Raw genomic sequence first — 22,662 nt, 5'->3', positions numbered from 1 at the left:
CGAGGGCGACATGCGGCTTGGGCGAGGGCCGCCCTTGGCGGATCTGGCGAGGGCTGGACCCTCGCCGGCCCTGGCCTGTGGCCGATTGCTGGTGGCCAGTGGCCGACGACCAATCACAGGCCAGGAAAAATGAAGAAGACCAACCAGGAAGAAGAAAAAGAAAAAAAAATTCTTTTCCATTTTTTATTCTTGCTTCCAAAATCAAGAATCGATTTTTTTTTTATTCTTGATTCTATTTCAAAACTAATTCTGGGAACAAATTTGTGCCCGGGAACAAAAAATTTAACAAACGAATTTCTGTTCTTTTTTTATTTCGAGGAAAAAAAAATAGAATCAGGTATTGTTTGGTAACCTGCAGCCCCTAAATTTCCACTATTTCCTTCTTTATTTTCGTCCTTGGCCAACTTTTAACTTGAGGAAATAATTCTTTGCACCCACGGCAATACGTAATCTGATTTCCAAATCAGAAAACCACGTGAAAAGAAAACTTCTCTTTCTTGGACTTTTCTTTAATCAATCTCAGGTCGGATTTCGCTTAGTTTATTCAAACTCAAGACATAATTTATAAGAAAGTTCCAAGCAATGAGATAGAGATGGAGACGGCTCGAGCTCTAATCCTGGTGTGATTTGTTTAAACAAAAGCCAAAAATCGAAACGAGGACACCACAAAAGTCTCCATCTTCTTCTTCTTCTTCATCATCATCATCTTCTTGAATCCCACCAAACCACTCACGCTTCCATGAAATGGGCCGAGCTGTAGCGCCTCTCCCCGCAAACCTCACCTTCTTCACTCTCCTCCTCCTCCTCCTCCTCTTCCTCCCTCTCATCTCTTCGTTACTGTCCCCCAAAACGCTAGATTTCCAATTCGGCTCCTTCGGTGAGTCCAACCGCGACAACTTCTCCAACATCCCTCCGGCCAGTGTTGAGCGTCAGAGGCGCGGCAACAATATTGATTTGATGAAAGGAATTTTTTTAAGGTGAAACAATCGCAATTTGCGCCTTTCCATTGCATGTCTCAATTACAAGAGAAATAGACTATATATAAACCATAGTTTGATTCGAAATAGGAAACCTCTTTCTAGGAAACCTATTCTAATTAGGAAATCTAATTGACTTAGGAAACTTTCCTAAAATATAACTAGAAACAATATCTCACAATATCTATCAAAATATGGAAATACGAACAGACTCAAAAAGGAAACAAGTACTTTGGTTTAATTTCTAATACTCCCCCCTAAACCAAATTCTCTTCCATCGATCATTCCAAGTAGGCTCTTGAACTTTCGAAAAGCATCGATCTTGAGAGGTTTAGTAAAAATATCTGCTACTTGATCTCCGGTCTTCACATGCAATACTTCAACTTCATTCTCTTTAACCTGTTCTTGGATGAAGTGATATCGAACATCGATATGTTTACTTCGCTCATGAAAAACTGGATTTTTCGCCAAAGCAATAGCAGAAACATTATCAATAAAAATCTCCGTTGCTTTCTTCTGCTCCATAAGAATATCTTTGAGTAGTCTTCTCAACCATATTGCATGACAAACGCATGAAGATGCAGCTACATATTCAGCTTCACATGTCAACAGAGTAACACTTGATTGCTTCTTTGATGACCACGTGAAAGCAGTGTCGCACAAGAAAAATACAAATCCCGTGGTGCTTTTTCGATCGTCGATATCTCCACCATAATCACTATCCGAATAAGCTTTAAGTTTGAAAGATTCAGAGCAATAATAGTGTAAACCATGAGAAATAGTACCTTTGATGTACCGAAGTATTCTCTTTGCAGCTTTAAGATGAGATGATTTCGGCTTCTCCATGTATCGACTAACAATTCCAACACTATACATAATATCCGGTCTCGTGCATGTCAAGTATCTCAAACTTCCAATCAAGTTTCTATAATATGTCGAATCAACATCGGCACCATCATCAAACTTCGAAAGCTTGGTTCCACACTCCATTGGTGTATTGACCGGCATACAGTTCTTCATGTTGAATTTTTCAAGGATATTTTCTGCATATCCTTTTTGGGAAATAAAAATCCCATCGGCACTTTGCTTCACTTCGATACCAAGGAAATAATTCATGAGACCATTATCGGTCATCTCAAATTCTTTCACCATCGATGCCTTAAAAGCATCAATCATCGCCGAATTATTTCCTATAAAAACAAGATCATCAACATATAAACAGGCGAGTAGAATATCACATTTTTCTTGCTTCAAATAGAGTGCATACTCGTATGGACATTGAGAGAATCCATTCGCCTTGAAATATGCATTAATTCTGGAATTCCATGCTCTCGGTGCTTGTTTAAGCCCATATAGAGCTTTCTTCAACCTTAGCACTTTGTCTTCATAACCTTTCACAACAAACCCCTCGGGTTGTTCGACATAAATTTCTTCTTCAAGGATGCCATTCAAGAATGCTGATTTGACATCCATTTGATAAATCCGCCAATTATTTTGAGCAGCAATGGAAATAATCAATCTAATCGTTTCCATGCGGATGACAGGGGCAAAAACTTCATCATAGTCGATTCCGGCTTTTTGCTTGTACCCCTTCGCGACTAATCTAGCTTTGTACCTTGTTACTTCACCTTTCTCATTCTTCTTGGCCTTGTACACCCATTTAACACCAATTGATTTCTTGTCATTTGGAAGATTAGCAAGCTCCCATGTTTGATTTTTCTCAATAGCTTCAATTTCTTCGTTCATGGCTTTCCTCCACTTTTCTTCTTTGGCCGCATCATCATAAGCAAGTGGTTCATAATCTGCAAGAAGACATATAAGATGAAGCTCTTCGGTAGCTTCGTAAATTTCAGACAATCTTCTTGATCTTGGTACTAGCGGTTCATCGACACTATTTGAAGAGGATGGTGTTGATGAACTTGAATAAGATGTTGGAGAAGAAGGTGAAGGTTGATCTTTCAACTCCGTTTGATCGGAATCATCACGAACATTCGCTTCTTTTTTTAGATTTTCTTCCCACATTCCATCTTCATCGAACTTGACATCTCTACTTACATACACTTTCAAAGTGTTAGGGTCAAATAATCGATAGGCTTTGGATGATGAGTTATACCCGATAAAGATGAGCTTTTTGCTCTTGTCTTCAAATTTCAATCTTTTTTGATCCGGGACATGAGCATATGCAATGCTCCCAAATATTCTCAAGTGCGAAACACTTGGTGTTCTTCCGGTCCATGCCTCTTGTGGAGTTACGCCTTCAAGTCCATATGTTGGACATCTATTTTGAAGATAGACGGCACACGAAACAGCTTCTGCCCAAAGTTCCTTGGACAAATTTTTGCTCTTCAACATGCTTCGAACCATATCAAGAATGGTTCTATTTTTCCTTTCAGCCACACCGTTTTGTTGAGGAGAATACGGGGCCGTCAAGAAACGCCGAATACCATGATTTTCACAGAATTTGTTGAATATGGCTGAGGTAAATTCTCCACCACGATCAGTCCTCAAAGCCTTGATAAAATAGCCACTTTTCTTTTCAGCCAGGTTCTTGAATTGTTTGAAAATATCAAACACTTCTGTCTTTTCTTTCAAAAAATACACCCAAGTTTTCCGAATAAAATCATCAATAAAAGTAACAAAATATCGATGATTACCATATGAGTGAGGATTGATCGGGCCACACAAATCAGAATAAATCAACTCAAGCGGCTTCTTCGCTCGATAAGTCGCCTCCTTCGGAAAGCTAGTTCTGAAATGCTTGCCGATAACACACCCTTCACATAATTGATCGGGATGATCAATATGTGGTAAGCCATAAACCATCTTCTTGCGAGAAAGCAAATTGAGTCCGCCAAAATTGAGATGGCCAAACCTCAAATGCCACAACCATGAAGGATCATCTACGCACGTTTTTAGACATCGAGACATCTCACTCTTTATATTAAGAATAAACATCCTATTCTTCGACATCTTCACCTTTGCAATCAATTTATTATTACGATCTCTCAACATAAGATTAAGATCTCTCATATAAACAGTATAACCTTTCTCCAGAAGTTGTCACAAACTCAAGATATTGCTTGACATTTTTGGAACATAATAAACATTAGTAATAAACTGACGTGCACCATTCTTTAAGCGAATCAAAATTGTACATTTCCCTTCAACAAGAATTTTAGAGTTATCACCGAATGAGACATTCCCTTTAATTGTCTCATCTAACTCGGCAAACATCTCCTTTCTCCCACACATGTGATTACTTGCGCCGGTATCCAAATACCACGTATCGCTTTGACCTTCTTCATCTTCTTTGAATGCCAATAAGAGAACTTGATCATCATTATTTACCAAGTTCACCTTTTCGTCTGGTCTGCTACTTTCTTTATTCCAGCAGTTAGAAGCATAATGGCCAAGTTTATTGCAATGATAACATTGGATTTTAGATTTATCATACCATTGGCTTGTCGAGTTCTTTCCTCTTCCACGAACACCTCTTTGGTACTGGTATCCTCCATCACTTCGAGCAGGATCTCCTCTACTTCGTCCGCGACCTCTTCCTCGAAAGTGACCTCGGCCACGACCTCGATCACGATCTTGATTTGTCCTGCGATTTTGTACGGGATCTCTTCTTTGCTCCTTTTCATCTTGTATGGTCAACTGCGTTTGGAGAACTTCCTCCACCGGTTCAATCTTTTTCTTTCTAAACCTTTCTTCATGGGCTTGTAATGAACCCATAAGTTCATCGACCGTCATGGCATCCAAGTCTTTGGATTCTTCGATTGCAACCGCAATATAATCATACTTCTTGTCTAAGGACCGAAGTATTTTCTCAACAACACGAACATCGGAAACTTCTTCTCCGTTTCTTTTCATCTGATTAACAATTGCCAAAATTCTCATGAAATAATCAGTAATCGATTCAGATTCTTTCATACGAATTACCTCGAATTCGCCTCTCAAGGTTTGAAGGCGAATCTTCTGAACTTTCTGAACTCCTTGATGTGTGTTTTGAAGAATCTCCCATGCCTCTTTAGCGGTAGTGGCGTTCGAAACTTTTTCGAACATGGAATCATCTAACGCTTGATAGATGATCGACAGGACATATTGATCTTTCGTTCGAGCCTTCTCCAAGGCATTCCTCTGATTCTGGTTCAACGTGGCTTCATCCTCTGGCTCATCATAGCCAGTGTTAACAAATTCCCACACACCGTAGGCACCAAGTAGAGCTTTCATTCTGACAGCCCAGTTACCATAATTTTCTTTGGTAAGACGAGGGTATTGAAGAGGAAGCTGATTATTCGTTGAGGCCATGATCACGAACCGTAAGCTCTGATACCAATTTGTTAAGCGTCAGAGGCGCGGCAACAATATTGATTTGATGAAAGAAATTTTTTGAAGGTGAAACAATCGCAATTTGCGCCTTTCTATTGCATGTCTCAATTACAAGAGAAATAGACTATATATAGACCATAGTTTGATTCGAAATAGGAAACCTCTTTCTAGGAAACCTATTCTAATTAGGAAATCTAATTAACTTAGGAAACTTTCCTAAAATATAACTAGAAACAATATCTCACAATATCTATCAAAATATGGAAATACGAACAGACTCAAAAAGGAAACAAGTACTTTGGTTTAATTTCTAACAGCCAGCATCTCCAACGGGGCCCTCCAGGTCACCCACGACTCCGCCGGCAACTTCCCCCTCAACAACAAATCCGGCAGGATCCTCTTCAAAAAGGGCTTCAAGCTCTGGGACGGACCCTCCACAGCCCCCACCAAGATCGCCTCCTTCAACACCTCCTTCGTCATCAACATCAACCGGGTCAACAACGGTACCCCCGGCGAGGGCCTGGCCTTCATCATTGCGCAGGACCTGGATCCCCCGCAGGGGAGCTCCGGCGGGTACCTCGGGCTCACCAACAACAACACCGACGGCCTCCCCAGCAACCACCTCCTGGCCGTCGAGTTCAACACCTTCAAGCAGTACTATGACCCGGACGCGAACCACATCGGCCTCGACATCAACTCGGTCGTGTCCAACCAGACCGTCTCGCTAGCGGGCCAAGGCTTCCAACTCTCTCCCGTAGTTGCCACGTACTTCCACGTCTGGATTGAATACGATGGCGCCCGGAAGCTCCTGGAGGTCTACATGACCGACGAAAACACTTCCACCCCGACGAAGCCCAAGCCGGCGCTTGCAATCATGACGGCGAGCCTCGACACGAGCAAGGTGGTGAGCCAGGTCTCCCACTTCGGGTTCGCCGCGTCGACCGGGGATAACGTGGAGCTCAACTGCGTGCTGAGTTGGAACCTGACGGTGGAGGAGCTGCCGAAGGGCATGCCGGCGGGGTTGGTGATCGGGCTGGCCACCGGGATCCCGGCGGCGGCGCTGGCGCTGGCCGGGGCGGCCGTCCTAGGCTTCTTCTGGGCGAGGTGGCGGAGGGCGGAGGCGAGCGACCCGAACATACTGGGGACGCTGAAGAGCCTGCCGGGGACGCCGAGGGAGTTCAAGTTCAGGGATCTGAAGAAGGCGACGGGGAACTTCGAGGAGCGGAACAAGGCTGGGGCGGGAGGGTTCGGGGTGGTGTACAAGGGGGTGCTTGGCGGCGGAGAATCGGCAGGTGGCGGTGAAGAAGTTCTCGAGGGACGACCTGAAGGGGAAGGACGACTTCCTGGCGGAGCTCACCATCATCAACCGCCTCCGCCACCGCCACCTAGTCACGTTGCTCGGTGAGTTCGAATTTTTTTTGTTAAATTTCTCCTCTCTTATTTATTTATTTTTTTCCTTTTTTTCTTTGGATGCGAGTTTTTTATTGAAAGTTGACAGAGCGGGCGTTTTTCGTCCAAAAAAAAAAAAGACAGAGTGCACGTTTTAAAGAAAAGCTGTAAATCAACGAATCTTGATTAAGGGTTTTAAAATCCACTCCTCTTAACGTGGGAAAATTCTAAAAATGGGCCCAAAGTGGAGTCAATTTCTAAAATAAGAGCATGAAGCGGATATTGTGTCAAATAAGAGTCCGAAGTGACTAAATCATTTCAAATAAGGGTCTGAAGTGGCCAAATCGTCTTAAATAAGGACCTTTGGCTGACCAGTGACTATTCCGTCGCCGGAAAATGGGTATTTTAGTCAAAAAAATTATAAATATATTTTTTTGATTTTTTTTTCTTTTTCTTTTTCCCTCCCCAACCGTCACTGCGCCTGGCCGGCGACCTCCGCCTGTCTCAAGCGAGGGCCACCCAACCCACGTCGAGCAATGGTCGCCCTCGCCTGGGTTGCCCTTGTCGGCTTTAGGCGAGGGTCGCCTCGCCTGGGCTAGGCAAGCAAGGGCGACCCTCGCCAAATCAGACGAGGGCAACCCTCGCCCTCGCCCAACGCCGACAAGGGCAATCCTCACCCACCCAGGCAAGGACGACCTTTGCCGGCCCCGGCGATGGCCAATGGAGGGAAGAGAGGAAAAAAAATAAAAGGAAAACAAAAAAACAAAAAAAGTTGAGACTGATATGGCTTCAGGCCTTATATGAGACATGATTCACTTCAGGCCCTTATTTAAAAAAACTGGAATTTATAATTTGAGTCAATCAACAAAAGAGAGATTATTTTGAAAAGTTTTGACTAACATAAACCTTTGAGAGGAAATGATCTTTACTTTGTGTTTCGGTTCTAAAAATAAAAATGAAAATGAAAATAACAATATATGTGTTTCGATTCGGTTTGTGTTCATAAACACAAATCGAACAGAACCGAACCGAAACTATTGTGATACTCGTTTGCTTAGCTAATACCCGAATATGAAGTAGACCCGGCCTGAATATACCCAAAACATTAGGTCGGGTCGGGTCAGTTCGTGTTCCAGTTCAGATATACAGTTCGGTGTTAACACCACTGCCACATCCGTCGCCATATTTGAACGAGGAACAAAATAAAATAATTCATTTTTTTTTAGGGATATCTATATTGAAAGTCCTAAAAGTTGTCGCGAAAGTGCAATTGAGTCTTATAATTTATAAAAAGTGCAATCAAGTTCTAAAACTTGTTAAATTGGTGCAATTAAGTCATTCCGTTAACTCCGTCCAACTTGGCTAACAGAAAATGCTACGTAACTTTTTTTAATATTTTCTCTCTCATACGTGCTAAAACACGAAACTTAAAGTTAAAACGACATTGTTTTGGTCTAAATCAAATTTGTAATACATATTTAAATAAGCTAATTTATTTTTTTTTTAAAAGAACCTTCGCCGCCGCTACCCCATCATCACTGGGAAGGGCTGGCGATGGTGGGGGAATGGTCGATGGGGGTCACCAGGCCCCAGTCAAGGGCTAGTGACCTCGCCGACCGCCAATGGCGACCCTTGTGAGGCTCGCCTATAGTCAGTGAGGGTTGTTGGCGACCCCCGACCCCCACTGACCATTCTGTCCTTCTCGGCTATGGTGGGGTGGCGGTGGCGAGCAGCCCTCGCCGCCTGGTTCTAAATTCTTGTTTTTCTTTTTTAATTTAGCTTATTTTTAATTTAATTTAAATAAAATTTGTATTAAAAATCTCATTAAGACCAAAACAACATCGTTTTAGCCACGCAGGAGAGAGAAAATATTTTAAAAAGCCACGCCAGCATTTTCCGTCAACCAAGTTGGACGAATCTAACGGAAGGACTCAATTACACCAAATTTGACAAGTTTTAGGACTTAATTGCACTTTTTGCATGTTTTAGGACTCAATTACGCTTTCGTGATAAGTTTTAGAATTTCCAGTAAACATATCCTTTTTTTTTGTATTAATCCGTGTTTGGATGTTTGCTCCATTTATGTCTTCATTTTCGTTCATGAAGATTAATTGGAAAAAAAGAAGAAGAAGAAAGTTCTTGTTGCTGTTTTGATGAAGTGTTGTGACCTTGGCATACTACTTTGTAATGTTGGAAATTCGTATTTTATCCTGCTATTCTTAGTCGATAAAATATTTATCATTATTGATAATAATTCGTCTAAAAATTTTCGCGAACGATGAAAATATTTTTTATTTTATAATTTTTTGCAAGTGATATAAATAATCAATTTTAAAAGAATAATTTATAAATTATTTATTTTTCGTGAAACGAACGCGTTCTAAAATGTTAATGAGCTAATCAGTTACTCGTGTTTTTTTTCCGACAGGATGGTGCCACAAGAAGGGAATGCTGCTTTTGGTCTATGACTACACGCCGAATGGGAGCCTCGACAGCCACATCTTCTGCGGCCCGGAGAGGCAGGCTCTAGAGTGGAGCCACCGCTACAAGATCGTCTCGGGCGTCGCGTTCGCCCTCCACTACCTCCACCACGAGTACGACCAGAAGGTCCTCCACCGCGACCTCAAGGCCAGCAACATCATGCTCGACTCCGACTTCAACGCCCGCCTCGGTGACTTCGGCCTCGCCCGCGCCATCGACAACGAGAAGACCTCCTACACCAAGCTAGAGGGCTTCCCGGGGACGGTCGGCTACGTCGCCCCCGAGTGCCTCCTCACCGGCAAGGCCACCCGGGGGTCCGATGTCTTCGGCTTCGGCGCAGTAATCCTCGAGGTGGTGTGCGGCCAGCGACCGTGGAACAGGGCCGGGTACGGCGGGTTCCAGTATTTGATGGACTGGGTGTGGCTGCTCCACCGTGACGGGCGGATCCTGGAGGCGGTGGATGAGCATTTGGGCAGGGAGTACGTAGTGGAAGAGGCCCGACGGTTGCTGCTCCTCAGGCTAGCTTGCTCCCACCCGACCGCGGCCGAGAGGCCCAAGACGCCGACGATCGCTCAAATTCTTTCGGGGTCGGCGGACGTGCCGCGTGTCCCGCCTTTCAAGCCCGCATTCGTTTGGCCCTCGGCGAGCCCGCTGACGGAGGACGGAGATACCGCGGACACGACACCGACCACGTCGTTGCTGTTCCGAACGGGCGGGACTCCAAGATACGTGAATCAAGAGAGCGATACCGGGTGCAGAAATAGCTCTCCTGCGTGAAAAAGAAAAGATTGGAATGGCCTTGCAGAACTGCAACAGTGCTGCGGGAAAAAGAAAAGGTTTTCTTTTTTCTTTTTTAATTAAGACTTTCTCTATATCATTTTCATTGGAGTATAAATTTTATTTCCTTTTTGTTCGATTTAGTAACTCAGTTGTTTTTCATTTGGGCTTCGTCTAATTATTTATATATTTTACGTTAAATCGCTTTTGCTTCTTCCTGCTTCGGTCCTAAGAGGAATGTCGCGATCGACACACGAATCGTGGCCTCCTTGCACACCATGCGGTGCTTGAGGTTGCGCCACCTCCCGTTGCTCCATATCTGCCGTCCAATAATGAAAGTCAACAGACAAATATCACTAAGATCATTTAGGGACGAAGAAAGATTGCATCTTGATGGCCTGTGAAAATTTTGTGTTCTTTCCAAACGACTAACGAGCTTCGACACTTGCCCCTAGTGTACTGCTCAAAGTTGCCTCAAGAAGCCAAAACAACAGAACATTAAGCAGGCTTTTGAAACAAACTAAAGCCCTCAGTTTTATCCTAATCTCTAGGCTTTCAACTTGGACTAGCGAGGGACAGAAGCCGAATTTGCCCTACCGTTGCCAGGTGTCCAAGGTTGACAAGGAACGTGCCGGGACAAGGGTCAAGAGCCATAAACGAGCCAAAGGAGTCTTATCACATCGAGACCATTCACATTGTCGTCGTCCTGAAGGATGGTGAGTAACCTTGAGTCTGTATGTGTACTCGGACTCCTGAAGAGCCAAGAGTCTCAGGAGTGAAGAAGTACTTGCTCATCCTAAGTTGGCAAGTCCATTCCTTGAATGGCTCACCTTAATCCCACTGTTTGTGCTAGTTTTGCTGCGATGTCCACGACTAGTTTGTGTATTGCTTGGGCATAGCTCTCTATTGTCTCTCTATAAGATAAGAGGAACCATGTACAATGGCAGTCAATTGGATTGAAACAGAACATTACAGGTGCTTGTCTCTGTGTGAAAGAGATAGAGAGAGACCTTTGGTGAAGAGAGGCATCCAATAGGCAACAAAAAGCATGCACAGCCTGAGGAGAGCCCAAATCATAGAGCCCTAGAGCCTCATACAGAGGATTGATCTCACTGGGTGTCGCATACCCACTTCCAGTTATGACATCTGCATTCCTTCTCTCGATCTCAGAGGGAAGATCAAGCAGAGATCTCACTACTGCCTTCATCTCTGACATCAGCTTCAATGGAAACTTGTGGTTCACGATCCTGAAACATCCCCAAGCCTCCCATGCTTCTCTCAGTTTCTGAATTTGCCCTGGAAACTCTCGAATATCAATCGCAGGAACCTTCCCTGCCGCGTGAATCTCAAGAAATTTTTTTAATATAGTTTATCTTTAAATTTAATTTGGACAAAAACGTCGTTTTAGCCTTATATTTCATTTTTAGCCACATCATTGCCACGTAGGAGAGAGAAAATAATAAATAAAAAGCTATGTCAGCATTTTTCGTTAGCCAAATTGGACGAAAGTAACAGAATGACTCAATTACACTAATTTAACAAGTTTTAAGACTAAATTGCATTTTTTGCAAGTTTTAAAACTAGTACTTCCAGTTTACATGTCCTAAAAGCAAAACCCTTGATTTTATTTTATTCACTTCCTGATCCCATGCGCTTTCTTCGCTACGGCATTATACATGCGATCCACTATGCGGTCAAACTGGATTTTATTTGCTCATCCGTCAACCTTGAATATTTATCTCAAAGTATGAACAAACCATCGCCCTGAATATCTTGTTGACCGCATGTTGGATTTATATATATCCAAGAGTGAAACAAATTATAATCGGCAAACAAGGACACACCAAAACAAAGTCCAATTCGGACTTTCTTGAACGCCTCATCCAATTGTCCTTATAATATGGACCGCTTTACATCTTTCAATCGGGTCGGGTGTCATGATTCAAACTTGAGACATAATTTAGAAAGGTGTATGTTGTCTTATATGGGCTTAGTGGACTACTTTTTGAAATGTGACTGGACCAATATATTAGAATGAATCTAAACAATACATTCTTGCTGGATACGGTGCAATGACGAAACAAGGTGTTTCTTTTTTCTTATTTCCTTTCTGTGAAGCTCACTTTTAGAACTGAAATCTCCAAGGTTACATCTACAGTATGTACATTACATTTCCGACGACTAAATGTATGTATCGGGCCACCCTGATGACATAACGGTCATGAGAAATGGTCAACTGCCGCGACAGAACTTGGCTTTCTGGTCAAGCGTCAGACCTTAGGTTTTATCTTCATTTGACTCGGACACCGTTGGATTGCTTGCATGCACATCAGTTCTCTCTTCAATTCGTTGCGGATGAAACTAATTTGTACCTACAAGTTCCATATATCTTACAAATTTGTAAGAGCACAGCCAAAGTTAATTCTTGTCCGTACGGATACGAAGCAGGCATTTCAAACGATAGATTTTGGCATTCTTGGTGTTATCTGATTTCGTTCTTGGAAGCAACAGAAAGGAAGATAGAGCAGAAAGAGACACAGCTAATCTTTCCGAGAGCAAAGCAACTTGTCATTCTACTTTTCGATTGGCATAATGTTACGTATACAAGTAAATGGCTACAAGAGAAGTTAAGATAGCCTTCAATTTGAAATGTCTCAAGAATGGTGAAGCTTATAGCATCCATTGACATGAATTCCTTATTATCAGTGCGGATCTTTGCAACTTGTTGACATTTTATCATTTCACTATAAATTTTCAGCTGCTCCGGATAGAGCACACACAAGCACGAGAGCTTCAACTGCCTGAAGTTTCTTGGAGATCTTTGGGCTCCTTTTGTTTCATTGAAAATAATTTCCACAAAAAAAGTTTTTCGAATTTTCCGGCGTTTGATTCACGGAAAATAAACTTGTCATGAAAAATATTTTCGATCAATGAAAATAACAAATTCAAAAGTTGGGAAAATGATTTTTTTTCTTTTGTTTTCTTATGTTCTGGAGACCATTCTCTCCCCTCTCTTGTCTCTTTCTCCATGCTTCTAGCTCGGACCGCACCATCTTCGTCTTCTCTCCCTGCCACTTTCGCCCCCCGTGAAATCCAGCTGGCTCACCAATCTCTTCCCCATGTTACTCTCCGCCGGCCCCGCGGAGCCTCCCACATCTGAGGGTACAAGAAATTTCATTGATTTTCACTCAACTAGGAATTCGGATCAGATGAGTGACCATAGGTATTCTCAAATTTTGATTTACAATCAAGAAAGAATTTGGGGTTTTCAATCGTTGTTTGTACTTGTTATTATTTTGTTTTGAAATAAAATACCTTACTATAAATAGACTTTTTATTTGTATGAAATGATATAGGGTCAAGTGTCTCGTGGTCATGTAAATCTTCTAATGAAGCAAATGTCGGAGCTATATTAGGTAAAATTTGTATAAAAATCGTTTTTTTAACTATAGGTCTGACTTGTGGTCCTAAGTTTGATTTTGTAATGTTTTAGGTGCCGGCACATTTTCATCACGAGATTTGGAACGGGGTAAAAAATTTTCTCTACTAACTCATTATTCTTATTTTGATATTTTCTTTACTTCATTTGTTTTGTGCATAATCGATATCACTCGTCTTAATTTTAGGTCACCGGAGAGTCCTTCTAAAGCAATTTGATTTGAATGCATGGAATGAGAAGCCATTTCATTGCACAATGATTTCGTTATTAGTTGCAAAGCTATCGTTTCAAGTATTTTTTTTATTTTTTAAAATTTAATAGATCTATATAATGACGAGGTAGCACTATTTTCACCTCCTAAATGATTAAATAATCAACGGCCCAATTCTTCTAAAAAACCCAAAATCCACTTACCCTTTATCTCAATTATATCCCAAAGTTTTTTGCTTATAAAAACTCAAACTTTTAATACTTTTGTCCCAAATCTACCCAATTCACTTTTCGTCCAATTTTTCACATATTATTTTTATTTTTTTCGAATTCTTTTGTATTTTCTTTCTTCTTCTTCTTTCCTTTCTTTTCTTTTTTTTTGTTTCATCTTCGGTCGCTTGCCGGCACGCACACCCGCCGTGGCGGGGCCGCGAGGTCGCCTCGCTGCCGGCCATCAAGGGCGAGTCTTTGTCTATTATTACTGCGAGGTTGACTCACGCCAATAGTCACGGCGAAGCCGATCTCGCCAATACATGCCTGGCGGGGCCGAGCCTCGCCGCTGGCCGGGCGAGGCTCTCGCCCTGCCGGCCGGAGCTGAGGCTGTCGCCAAGGCCGGGCGAGGCCTGACTCTCGCGCTGTCGGGCGGGCTAACCTCGCACAATAGCCGGCGAGGTCGCCTGGCCAGTCAAGTGGCTACAGGTTTGTCTGCCGTGATCCTCACGAGGCCGCCACGAAGCATCCGGGCGAGGTCGGCCGCCTAACAACGGCGAGATGTCTCAAATGGGCCGACCTCGCCGTTAGCCGGGCAAGGCCGACTGCGCGCTAGCCGCCGCCGGCCGAGCGCCTCGCTGGGATCCGGGCTAGAACCCGGCCACGCCGGCGGATCTGAGCTCGCTAGCCTGGGCACAATGAGGCCGTGCCACGCTAACGCCGGCGAGGGCCGGGAGCTCGCCTCGCTCTTCGAGCTTGCCGGCTGGCCCGGCTGACCGCCGAAAGTGTGAAACAAAAAAAAAAAAGAAAAGGAAAGGAAAGAAAAGAAAAATAGAAAAAATTGAAAAAATAATACAAAAATTGGATGAAAAGTGAATTGTGATTTGGGACAAAGTAAAGTTTGAGGTTTTTAATAGATCTATATAATGATGAGGTAGCACTATTTTCACCTCCTAAATGATTAAATCAACTCCCATTTACGATAAAAAGACAAAACCGCCGTCCATCTTTTAATTATAGTTTAAAGTAATGGCCCCACTCCTTCTTCTTTTCTATTTTTTTCTTTTTCTATTTAAGATAGTTATCATAATTAAGCATTTCACATGTTTTGTATTTTAGCATATTAAAGAAAAGTGCATTCTCATATATTCCTATAAGGTTTTCCATGCTCCATGTAATATTATATTGATGATAGTAAGAAAAAAAGACAAATTTTGATATAGTATAAAACTAAAAAGTCTCTTCTTCATCATTAATTTTATAGACTTACCTATTTTTAATTCCTACACACTTTCTTGATGAACTTTTTATTAATTTCATTAGTCTAAAATATATATCGAGTCTCCTTATTTACTATATCAAAGAATTCATTTTTTTTCCTTATTATATCGGTGACAAACTTTTATACGGAGCATGTAAGACATTGGAGAAATATCTAGAAATACACTAAAAATATTATGCACAATGAGGTATTTTGATATTTTTTCGTAAATAGTTTAGAGATGATATTAATTTTTGCCAATTCAAAATAATGATATATCACTGGCATTTTCCAAAAAAAATTATTACTTTATGCAATGTTTTGATTTAATTAAATTTCATCTACTTAACAATTTATCAATACATTTGATCGGCCATGTAGAAAAGGACTAGATTTCTTGGAAATTTCTCTTTTCGACAAAACAAATTTATATGGAAGTAATATCTAACAATATAAAAAACATAATATTTTTAATATACATGGAAATCTACAATAAACAAAAATTAAACATATGAAATTCTTAATTATGCTAGGTAGATCCCACATAGATATAGAAACACTTTAAAAACAGGAAAGTATAAATTTGGGACTACCAATTTAAATTGTAATTGAATGATAGAGGGCAATTTTGTCTTTTTGGGAAATTTGGGTGGATTCGGTCATATAGGAAGTGTTAATAGCGTCACCCTGATGACATTAACGATTTCTTTTCAGTAGGTGATAAAAATTTTCTACTTGTAATTATTTATAGAATTAATATCACCAAAAACGCCAAACCGGTACACCCGTGACAAATTTACCCCAAACTAATTTTTTTACCATAAAAAACCTCAAACTAGTACACCCATGATAAATTTATCCCGAACTAATTTTTTTACCACAAAATATCCAAACTAGTATACATGTGATAAATTTACCCAAACTAATTTTTTAACCACCGAAAATCCCAAACTGATAATCCCGTAATAAATTTATACTCCGTTAGCATATCAGTCTAAGGTTTTTTGTGGTATTTATCCTATGGATTTTCACGTGGACTTGCCACGTCACCATGTGTAATCCACATCAGCAAATTTAATCGTAGAATTTGACGAAAACTAACAAAGGCTAAAATTATCATAGATGTATCAATTTTGTCCCTGACCTTACTCACGGGGGATTATTGTAATGGAATTGGAAAGTTCCAAGTAACGAGAGAGAGAGAAAGCTCGTGCTCTTTTCCTGGTGTGATTTGTTTAAACAAAAGCCAAAAATCGATACGAGGACACCGCAAAAGTCTCCGTCTTCTTCTTCTTCTTCTTCTTCATCTTCATAATCATCTTCTTCAATCCAACCAAACCACTCACGCTTCCATGAAATGGGCCCAGCTCTAGCGCCTCTCCCCGCAAACCTCACCTTCCTCACTCTCCTCCTCCTCCTCTTCCTCCCTCTCATCTCTCCGTCACAGTCCCCCAAAACGCTAGATTTCCAGTTCGGCCCATTCGATGACTCCTACTACGACACCTTCTCCGTCATCCCTCCGGCCACCATCGCCAACAAGGCCCTCCAGCTCACCCCCGACTCCGCAGGCAACGTCTCCCTCAATGACCTATGCGGCAGGATCCTCTTCAAAAAGGACTTCAAGCTCTGGGACGGACCCTCCATAGCCCCCACCAAGCTCGCCTCCTTCAACACCTCCTTCCTCATCAACATCTTCCGGGTCAGCAACACCAGTGCCCCCGGCGAGAGCCTGGCCTTCGTCATTGCACCGGACCTGAACCTCCCGGCGGGGAGCTCCGGTGGCTACCCTGGGCTCACCGATGGCCTCGCCAGCAACCGCCTGCTGGCCATCGAGTTTGACAACTCCAAGCAGGACTATCACCCGGACGTGAACTACATCGGCCTCTACATCAACTCGGTCCGGTCCAACCAGACCGTCTCACTGGCGGACCGAGGTTTCTACTTCGCTTCGAATGGCACCAAATTCTTCCACGTTTGGATCGACTATGATGGCGGCCGGAAGCTCTTGGAGGTCTACATGACCAAGGGGGACGCTTCCACCCCGACGAAGCCCAAGCCGGCGTCTCCAATCATGAATGCAAGCCTCAACACGAGCACATTGGTGAGCCAGAACTCCTACTTCGGGTTCGCCGCGTCGACCAGGGAGAACGTGAAGCTCAACAGTGTGCTGGCTTGGAACCTGACGGTGGAGGAGCTGCCGAAGGGCATGCCGGCGAAGCTGATGATCGGGCTGGCCGCCGGGATACCGGCGGCGGCACTGGCACTGGCCGGGCCGGTCATCTTGGGCTTCTTCTGGGTGAGGAGGCGGAGGGCGGAGGCGAGCGACCCGAACATACTGGGGACGCTGAAGAGCCTACCGGGGACGCCGAGGGAATTCAAGTTCAAGGATCTGAAGAAGGCGACGGGGAACTTCGAGGAGCGGAACAAGCTGGGGCAGGGAGGGTTCGGGGTGGTGTACAAGGGGGTGCTGGCGGCGGAGAATCGGCAGGTGGCGGTGAAGAAGTTCTCCAGGGACGACCTGAAGGGGAAGGACGACTTCCTGGCGGAGCTCACCATCATCAATCGCCTCCGCCACCGGCATCTCGTCCCCTTGCTCGGTGAGTTCGAATTTTTGTAAAATTTCTCCTTTTTTGAATCTTTTTTGTTATTTGTTTTTTCTTTGGATACATGTTTTTTATTGAAAGTTTTTTTGTCAGAATATTTTGAGAAAATTCCAAATAAAGATCAAAGTGCTCTCATTTTCTCAAATATTAGTATGAAGTAAACTTTGTGTCAAATAAAGTCGTGAAGTCCCTTTATTTTCTCAAATAAGGACTTGAAGTGGTTATAACAATTTCAAATAAAAGCCTGACCCCGTCGGCTCGCCGGCCAGCCAAATTTTCCAACCGACTAAGGGCATTTTCGTCCAAAAATAATTTTAACATAAATTTTAGTTAAGTTAAATTTAAAATTTAAAAAAAAAAAAAAAAACAAGGGGAGGGCTAGCCAGCCCTTCCCGCCTGTGGCCGCCGCCCCATCGTCGGTGGGGCGGTGACGGTCATGGCCAGTAGGGTCGTGGGTGCCTCAGCGAGGGCCTGCTGGCCCTCGCCAAAGCCGGGAGAGGGCGGCGGGCCCTCGCCTCTGGCCAACAATGAGGCGGCGGCCACAAGCAGTAGGAGGGTTGCCAGCCCTCCCCCTTGTTTTTTTTTTTTTTTTACTTTAGCTTCTTCTTTTTCATTTTTGAGTTTGTTTTTTATGGAAAAAAACAAAAATGGAAAAAAATAAAAGACAAAAATGACCTTGACTCCAGTGAGGTCAAGCCATTTTTTAAGACTGAGATAGCCACTTCAGACCCTTCTTTGAGACAAAATTCATTTTAAGCACTTATTTGAAAAAATGATGGCACTTCTAATTCTTATTTGACACGCGGTTCACTTCGGGCCCTTATTTGAGAAAAAGAAAGCACTTCGGGTCCTCATTTGGAATTTTCCCGAATTTTTTTATTGAAAGCTGATAGAGCGCACGTTTAAAAAAAAAACTACTTCTCTCAAATAGGAAAAGCTTTTAATCAATGAATCTTGATAAAAGGGTTTTGAAATAGGGTTAACACCATGAAAATCCCAAATTGGCATACATGTGACAAATTTACCCAAAATTAAATTTTTTTTCAACAAAAATCACAAATGAGTACATTTGTGACAAAATTTACGCAAAACTAATTTTTTTACCATAAAAAACCCTAGATTGGTACATTTGTGACAAATTTACCCTCTGTTAGTTTCTGTTAAATTGGATTAATACTACGAAAAATCACAAATTGCTACACTTGTGACAAACAGAGGGTAAAACCCTAAGCTGGTATACCTGTCAACTATCACGTGTCATCTAACTCCGTAATTTGACTGTAAAATTTAACGAAAATTAACGGAGCGTAAATTTGGAGTTTTCTGTGATATTAACTCTTTGAAATAGTACACTCCTCAATGTTTTTCAATTATCGTGAAATTTGTCTTTTTGGGGAATAGAGACATTGGAGAGGCTGATGATCTTTTCTTGAATGGTCAAATTATGGTTGCTTGGTAGGATTGAAATAGATGTTCCATATGGCTTCTTGGAAAGTTTATTATGTTGGAGTAGATTCAATTCAACTCCTTTTTTCATGGGCCAGAGAAATTTGGGAGAAAAGTCGATTCAATAACCATTACGAATAATTATGTATCTATTTATGTAATAAGAAATAAAAAAAATCTAGGGAAATTGAAATTGAACACGTCCTTAAAACTATCCACTTTCTCCGTTTCACAACTTCAAAGGGGAGCTCAATTTGTTAAGATTTAGGCTTTGTTTGTTTGCAAAAAATATGACATTTCTAGAATGTGTTTTATAGAAAGTCATTTTTCAGGAAAATAATAATATTTTTCACCATTGGCTGAAACTTGAAAATGAACTAAAAGATATTTTTCAATATGAAAAATCTGATATTATTTTCCTGGGAAAATTACCAAAAAATTCAAAAAAAAATAAAATTTCCTTGGCTGGTGGCAAGCCACGGTGACCGACCACAGACGAGAGACGAGCTCGCCCAAGGCCGGCAAGGGCTTGAGTTCGCCGTGACTCACGAGGCCTCGAGCTTGCTACAACGAGCTCGACCTTGCCGACCTCTGGTGAGACCCTGAGCTTACCGATCTGGCGAGGTGGAGCCTTGCCCGAGGCCAACAAGACTCGGCTCGCCGAATTCTGGCGAGCTCGTCCCTTGCCTATGGCCAATCGCCGGCCGTTGCCGTCACCGGCGATCTTGCCCAGGTTCCTGGCACCCACACCCACATCCATCGAGACCGAGCCTCAAACCCTAACGCTTGGACCCTAATCCATCGAGGTAGGGTCAAGACCACGGAGGTGGTGCCGGGGGCGAAATTTGTGATGAGTGTGCATTTAAAGATGTTGGGACGGTTGGTATAACACATTATGTCTAGTCGAATGAACGTCGTTTTGAGAGCATATCATTTTTTTCGAAATGTCAAGATGGCTAAATCAAATTCCAACAGAATAAATTTAAGAGGATGGCTAATCAGTTACTTGTGTTTTTTTTCCGACAGGATGGTGCCACAAGAAGAGGATGCTGCTTTTGGTCTATGACTACATGCCGAATGGGAGCCTCGACAGCCACATCTTCTGCGGCCCGGAGAAGCAGGCTCTAGAGTGGAGCCACCGCTACAAGATCGTCTCGGGCGTCGCGTTCGCCCTCCACTACCTCCACCACGAGTACGACCAGAAGGTCCTCCACCGCGACCTCAAGGCCAGCAACATCATGCTCGACTCCGACTTCAACGCCCGCCTCGGCGACTTCGGCCTCGCCCGCGCCATCGACATCGAGAAGACCTCCTACACCGAGCTAGAGGGCTTCCCGGGGACGGTCGGCTACGTCGCCCCCGAGTGCCTCCTCACCGGCAAGGCCACCCGGGAGTCCGATGTCTTCGGCTTCGGTGCAGTCATCCTCGAGGTGGTGTGCGGCCAGCGCCCGTGGAACAGGGCCGGGTACGGCGGGTTCCAGTATTTGATGGACTGGGTGTGGCTGCTCCACCGCGACGGGCGGATCCTGGAGGCAGTGGATGAGCATTTGGGCAGGGAGTACGTAGTGGAAGAGGCCCGACGGTTGCTGCTCCTCGGGCTAGCTTGCTCCCACCCGATCGCGGCCGAGAGGCCCAAGATGCCGACGATCGTGCAAATTCTTTCAGGGTCGGCGGACGTGCCGCACGTCCCGCCTTTCAAGCCCGCGTTAGTTTGGCCCTTGGCGAACCCGCTGACGGAGGATGGAGATACCGCGGGCGCGATGCCGATGACGTCGTTGCTGTTCCGAACGGGCTGGACTCCGAGATACGTGAATAAAGAGAGCGATGCCGGGTACAGAAATAGCACTCCTGCGTGAAGAAGAAAAGATTGGAATGGCCTTGCAGAACCGCAACAGTGCTGCGGGAAAAAGAAAAGGTTTTCTTTTTTCTTTTTTAATTAAGACTTTCTCTATATCATTTCCACTGGAGTATAAATTTTATTTCCTTTTTGTTCGATTTAGTAACTCAGTTGTTTTTCATTTGGGCTTCGTCTAATTATTTATATATATTCCGTTAAATCGCTTTTGCTTCTTCCTGCTTCGGTCCTAAGAGGAATGTCGCGATCGACACACGAATCGTGGCCTCCTTGCACAGCACGCGGTGCTTCAGGTTGCGCCACCTCCCGTTGCTCCATATCTGCCGTCCAATAATGAAAGTCAACAGACAAATATCACTAAGATCATTTAGGGACGAAGAAAGATTGCATCTTGATGGCCTGTGAAAATTTTGTGTTCTTCAAAACGACTAACGAGCTTCGACACTTGCCACTAATGTACTGCTCAAAGTTGCCTCAAGAAGCCATAACAACAGGACATTAAGCAGGCTTTTGAAACAAACTAATGCCCTCAGTTTTATCCTAATCCTAAGACTTTCAACTTCCGGTTATGACATCTGCATTCCTTCTCTTGATCTCAGAGGGAAGATCAAGCGGAGATCTCGCTACTGCCTTCATCTCTGACATCAGCTTCAATGGAATCTTGTGGTTCACAATCCTGAAACATCCCCAAGCCTCACGTGCTTCTCTCAGTTTCTTGAGATTGCCCTGGAAAATCTCCAATATCAATTACAGGAACCTTCCCTTCCATCATCTCCTCTCTCTCTCTCTCTCTGTGGAAGAGTCAGTTCATGTTAACCTCTTTAATACAATGATTCCATTAAATTCCTACAGGGTTGCTGTTGTTTACCACTCAACGTAACATGCAGGCCCCATCTTCCTAATCTTGGTAATAAGATCATGCAGCCGGGAAACCGTATATTTTAAGTAAGTCCAGCACTGTGCGAGTCCCACTGTTTATTTGAGGTATAATGTGGTTGGTGTCGTAGACCAAGCCTAGACAAGACGTGGATAAGAGATGTGACCGGCTTGATTAAGCTAAGGAGGCATACAATGAGCTGAGTGTGCATGACCTTTAATAATCAGTGATGACACATGATGTTCTTGTACCTTCTTCCTCTCAATAAACCTCCCTTTTACAAGTGAAATCTGTCCTAGGTGTGGAACTGCAACAACATCGCTTCACTTTGTCATCAATAAACTTTTAGCAAACAGAGAATAGACATATGTTGGTATGTATACATGCCTACATGAATTTATACATACATATGTTGTATGTATTTGTGTTTATTTAGCTCAGGTATCAGCTCTGGAGTTCTCATAGGGCCACAAGACCCTGATGAAAGTATCAATCAACAAATATGATCGTTTGCCTCAATAGAACTTGTTTTTTGGCTCAAATATCAAATTTTGGGTCTTAGCTTCACTGTATCTGGCAACTGCTAGAAGGGCTAACTTATTATATGAGAGATGGTTGGATTCGGATCACTTACACATCCATTGTTGGTTTGTTGCAAACGAGAGTAACTTCGATCCAGGAGTTCCACGACAGAAGAGTATATTTAAAGGGCACAGGACTTAAGATGATATGGATCTACGCACAGCCAAAGTTAAGCATGTTGTCTTAAATGGGTCTAGTCAACCACTTTTTGAAATGTGATTGA

The 22,662-nt window shown here is 43.1% G+C and overlaps 1 protein-coding gene and 2 pseudogenes across 1 annotated transcript; 2 read left to right on the top strand and 1 right to left on the bottom strand.

Annotated features, from left to right (window-relative positions):
- The first annotated feature begins 744 nt into the window (after positions 1 to 744).
- Positions 745 to 10,118, top strand: LOC115684945 (probable L-type lectin-domain containing receptor kinase S.5; annotated as a pseudogene).
- A 34-nt stretch (positions 10,119 to 10,152) lies between these two features.
- On the bottom strand, positions 10,153 to 12,430 carry LOC115685809 (2-oxoglutarate-dependent dioxygenase DAO-like; annotated as a pseudogene).
- Positions 12,431 to 16,363: 3,933 nt separating this feature from the next.
- LOC115684875 (probable L-type lectin-domain containing receptor kinase S.5) lies at positions 16,364 to 21,143 on the top strand. Its single transcript, XM_030609815.2, has 2 exons — positions 16,364 to 17,673; positions 20,152 to 21,143. Exons 1-2 carry the CDS (start codon positions 16,434 to 16,436, stop codon positions 20,979 to 20,981), a joined length of 2,070 nt encoding a protein of 689 aa, XP_030465675.2. The 5' UTR covers positions 16,364 to 16,433; the 3' UTR covers positions 20,982 to 21,143.
- Positions 21,144 to 22,662: the final 1,519 nt, after the last annotated feature.

The sequence above is a fragment of the Syzygium oleosum genome, unplaced genomic scaffold (genome assembly GCF_021117445.2).
Source record: "Syzygium oleosum isolate NSW1041296 unplaced genomic scaffold, Sole_v2.1 Sole_v2.08, whole genome shotgun sequence".
Lineage (NCBI taxonomy): Eukaryota > Viridiplantae > Streptophyta > Magnoliopsida > Myrtales > Myrtaceae > Syzygium > Syzygium oleosum.
The sequence above is the reverse complement of the archived record's forward strand: the minus strand, read 5'-3'. Positions and strand labels throughout refer to the sequence as shown.

What these genes read in the sequence shown, in the direction of transcription:
- LOC115684875 (XM_030609815.2), top strand. Translation starts at nt 16,434, where the DNA reads ATGGGCCCAGCTCTAGCGCCTCTCCCCGCAAACCTCACCTTCCTCACT. An exon ending in GCATCTCGTCCCCTTGCTCG is followed by an intron (nt 17,674 to 20,151) that starts GTGAGTTCGAAT and finishes TTTTTCCGACAG; the next exon opens with GATGGTGCCACAAGAAGAGG.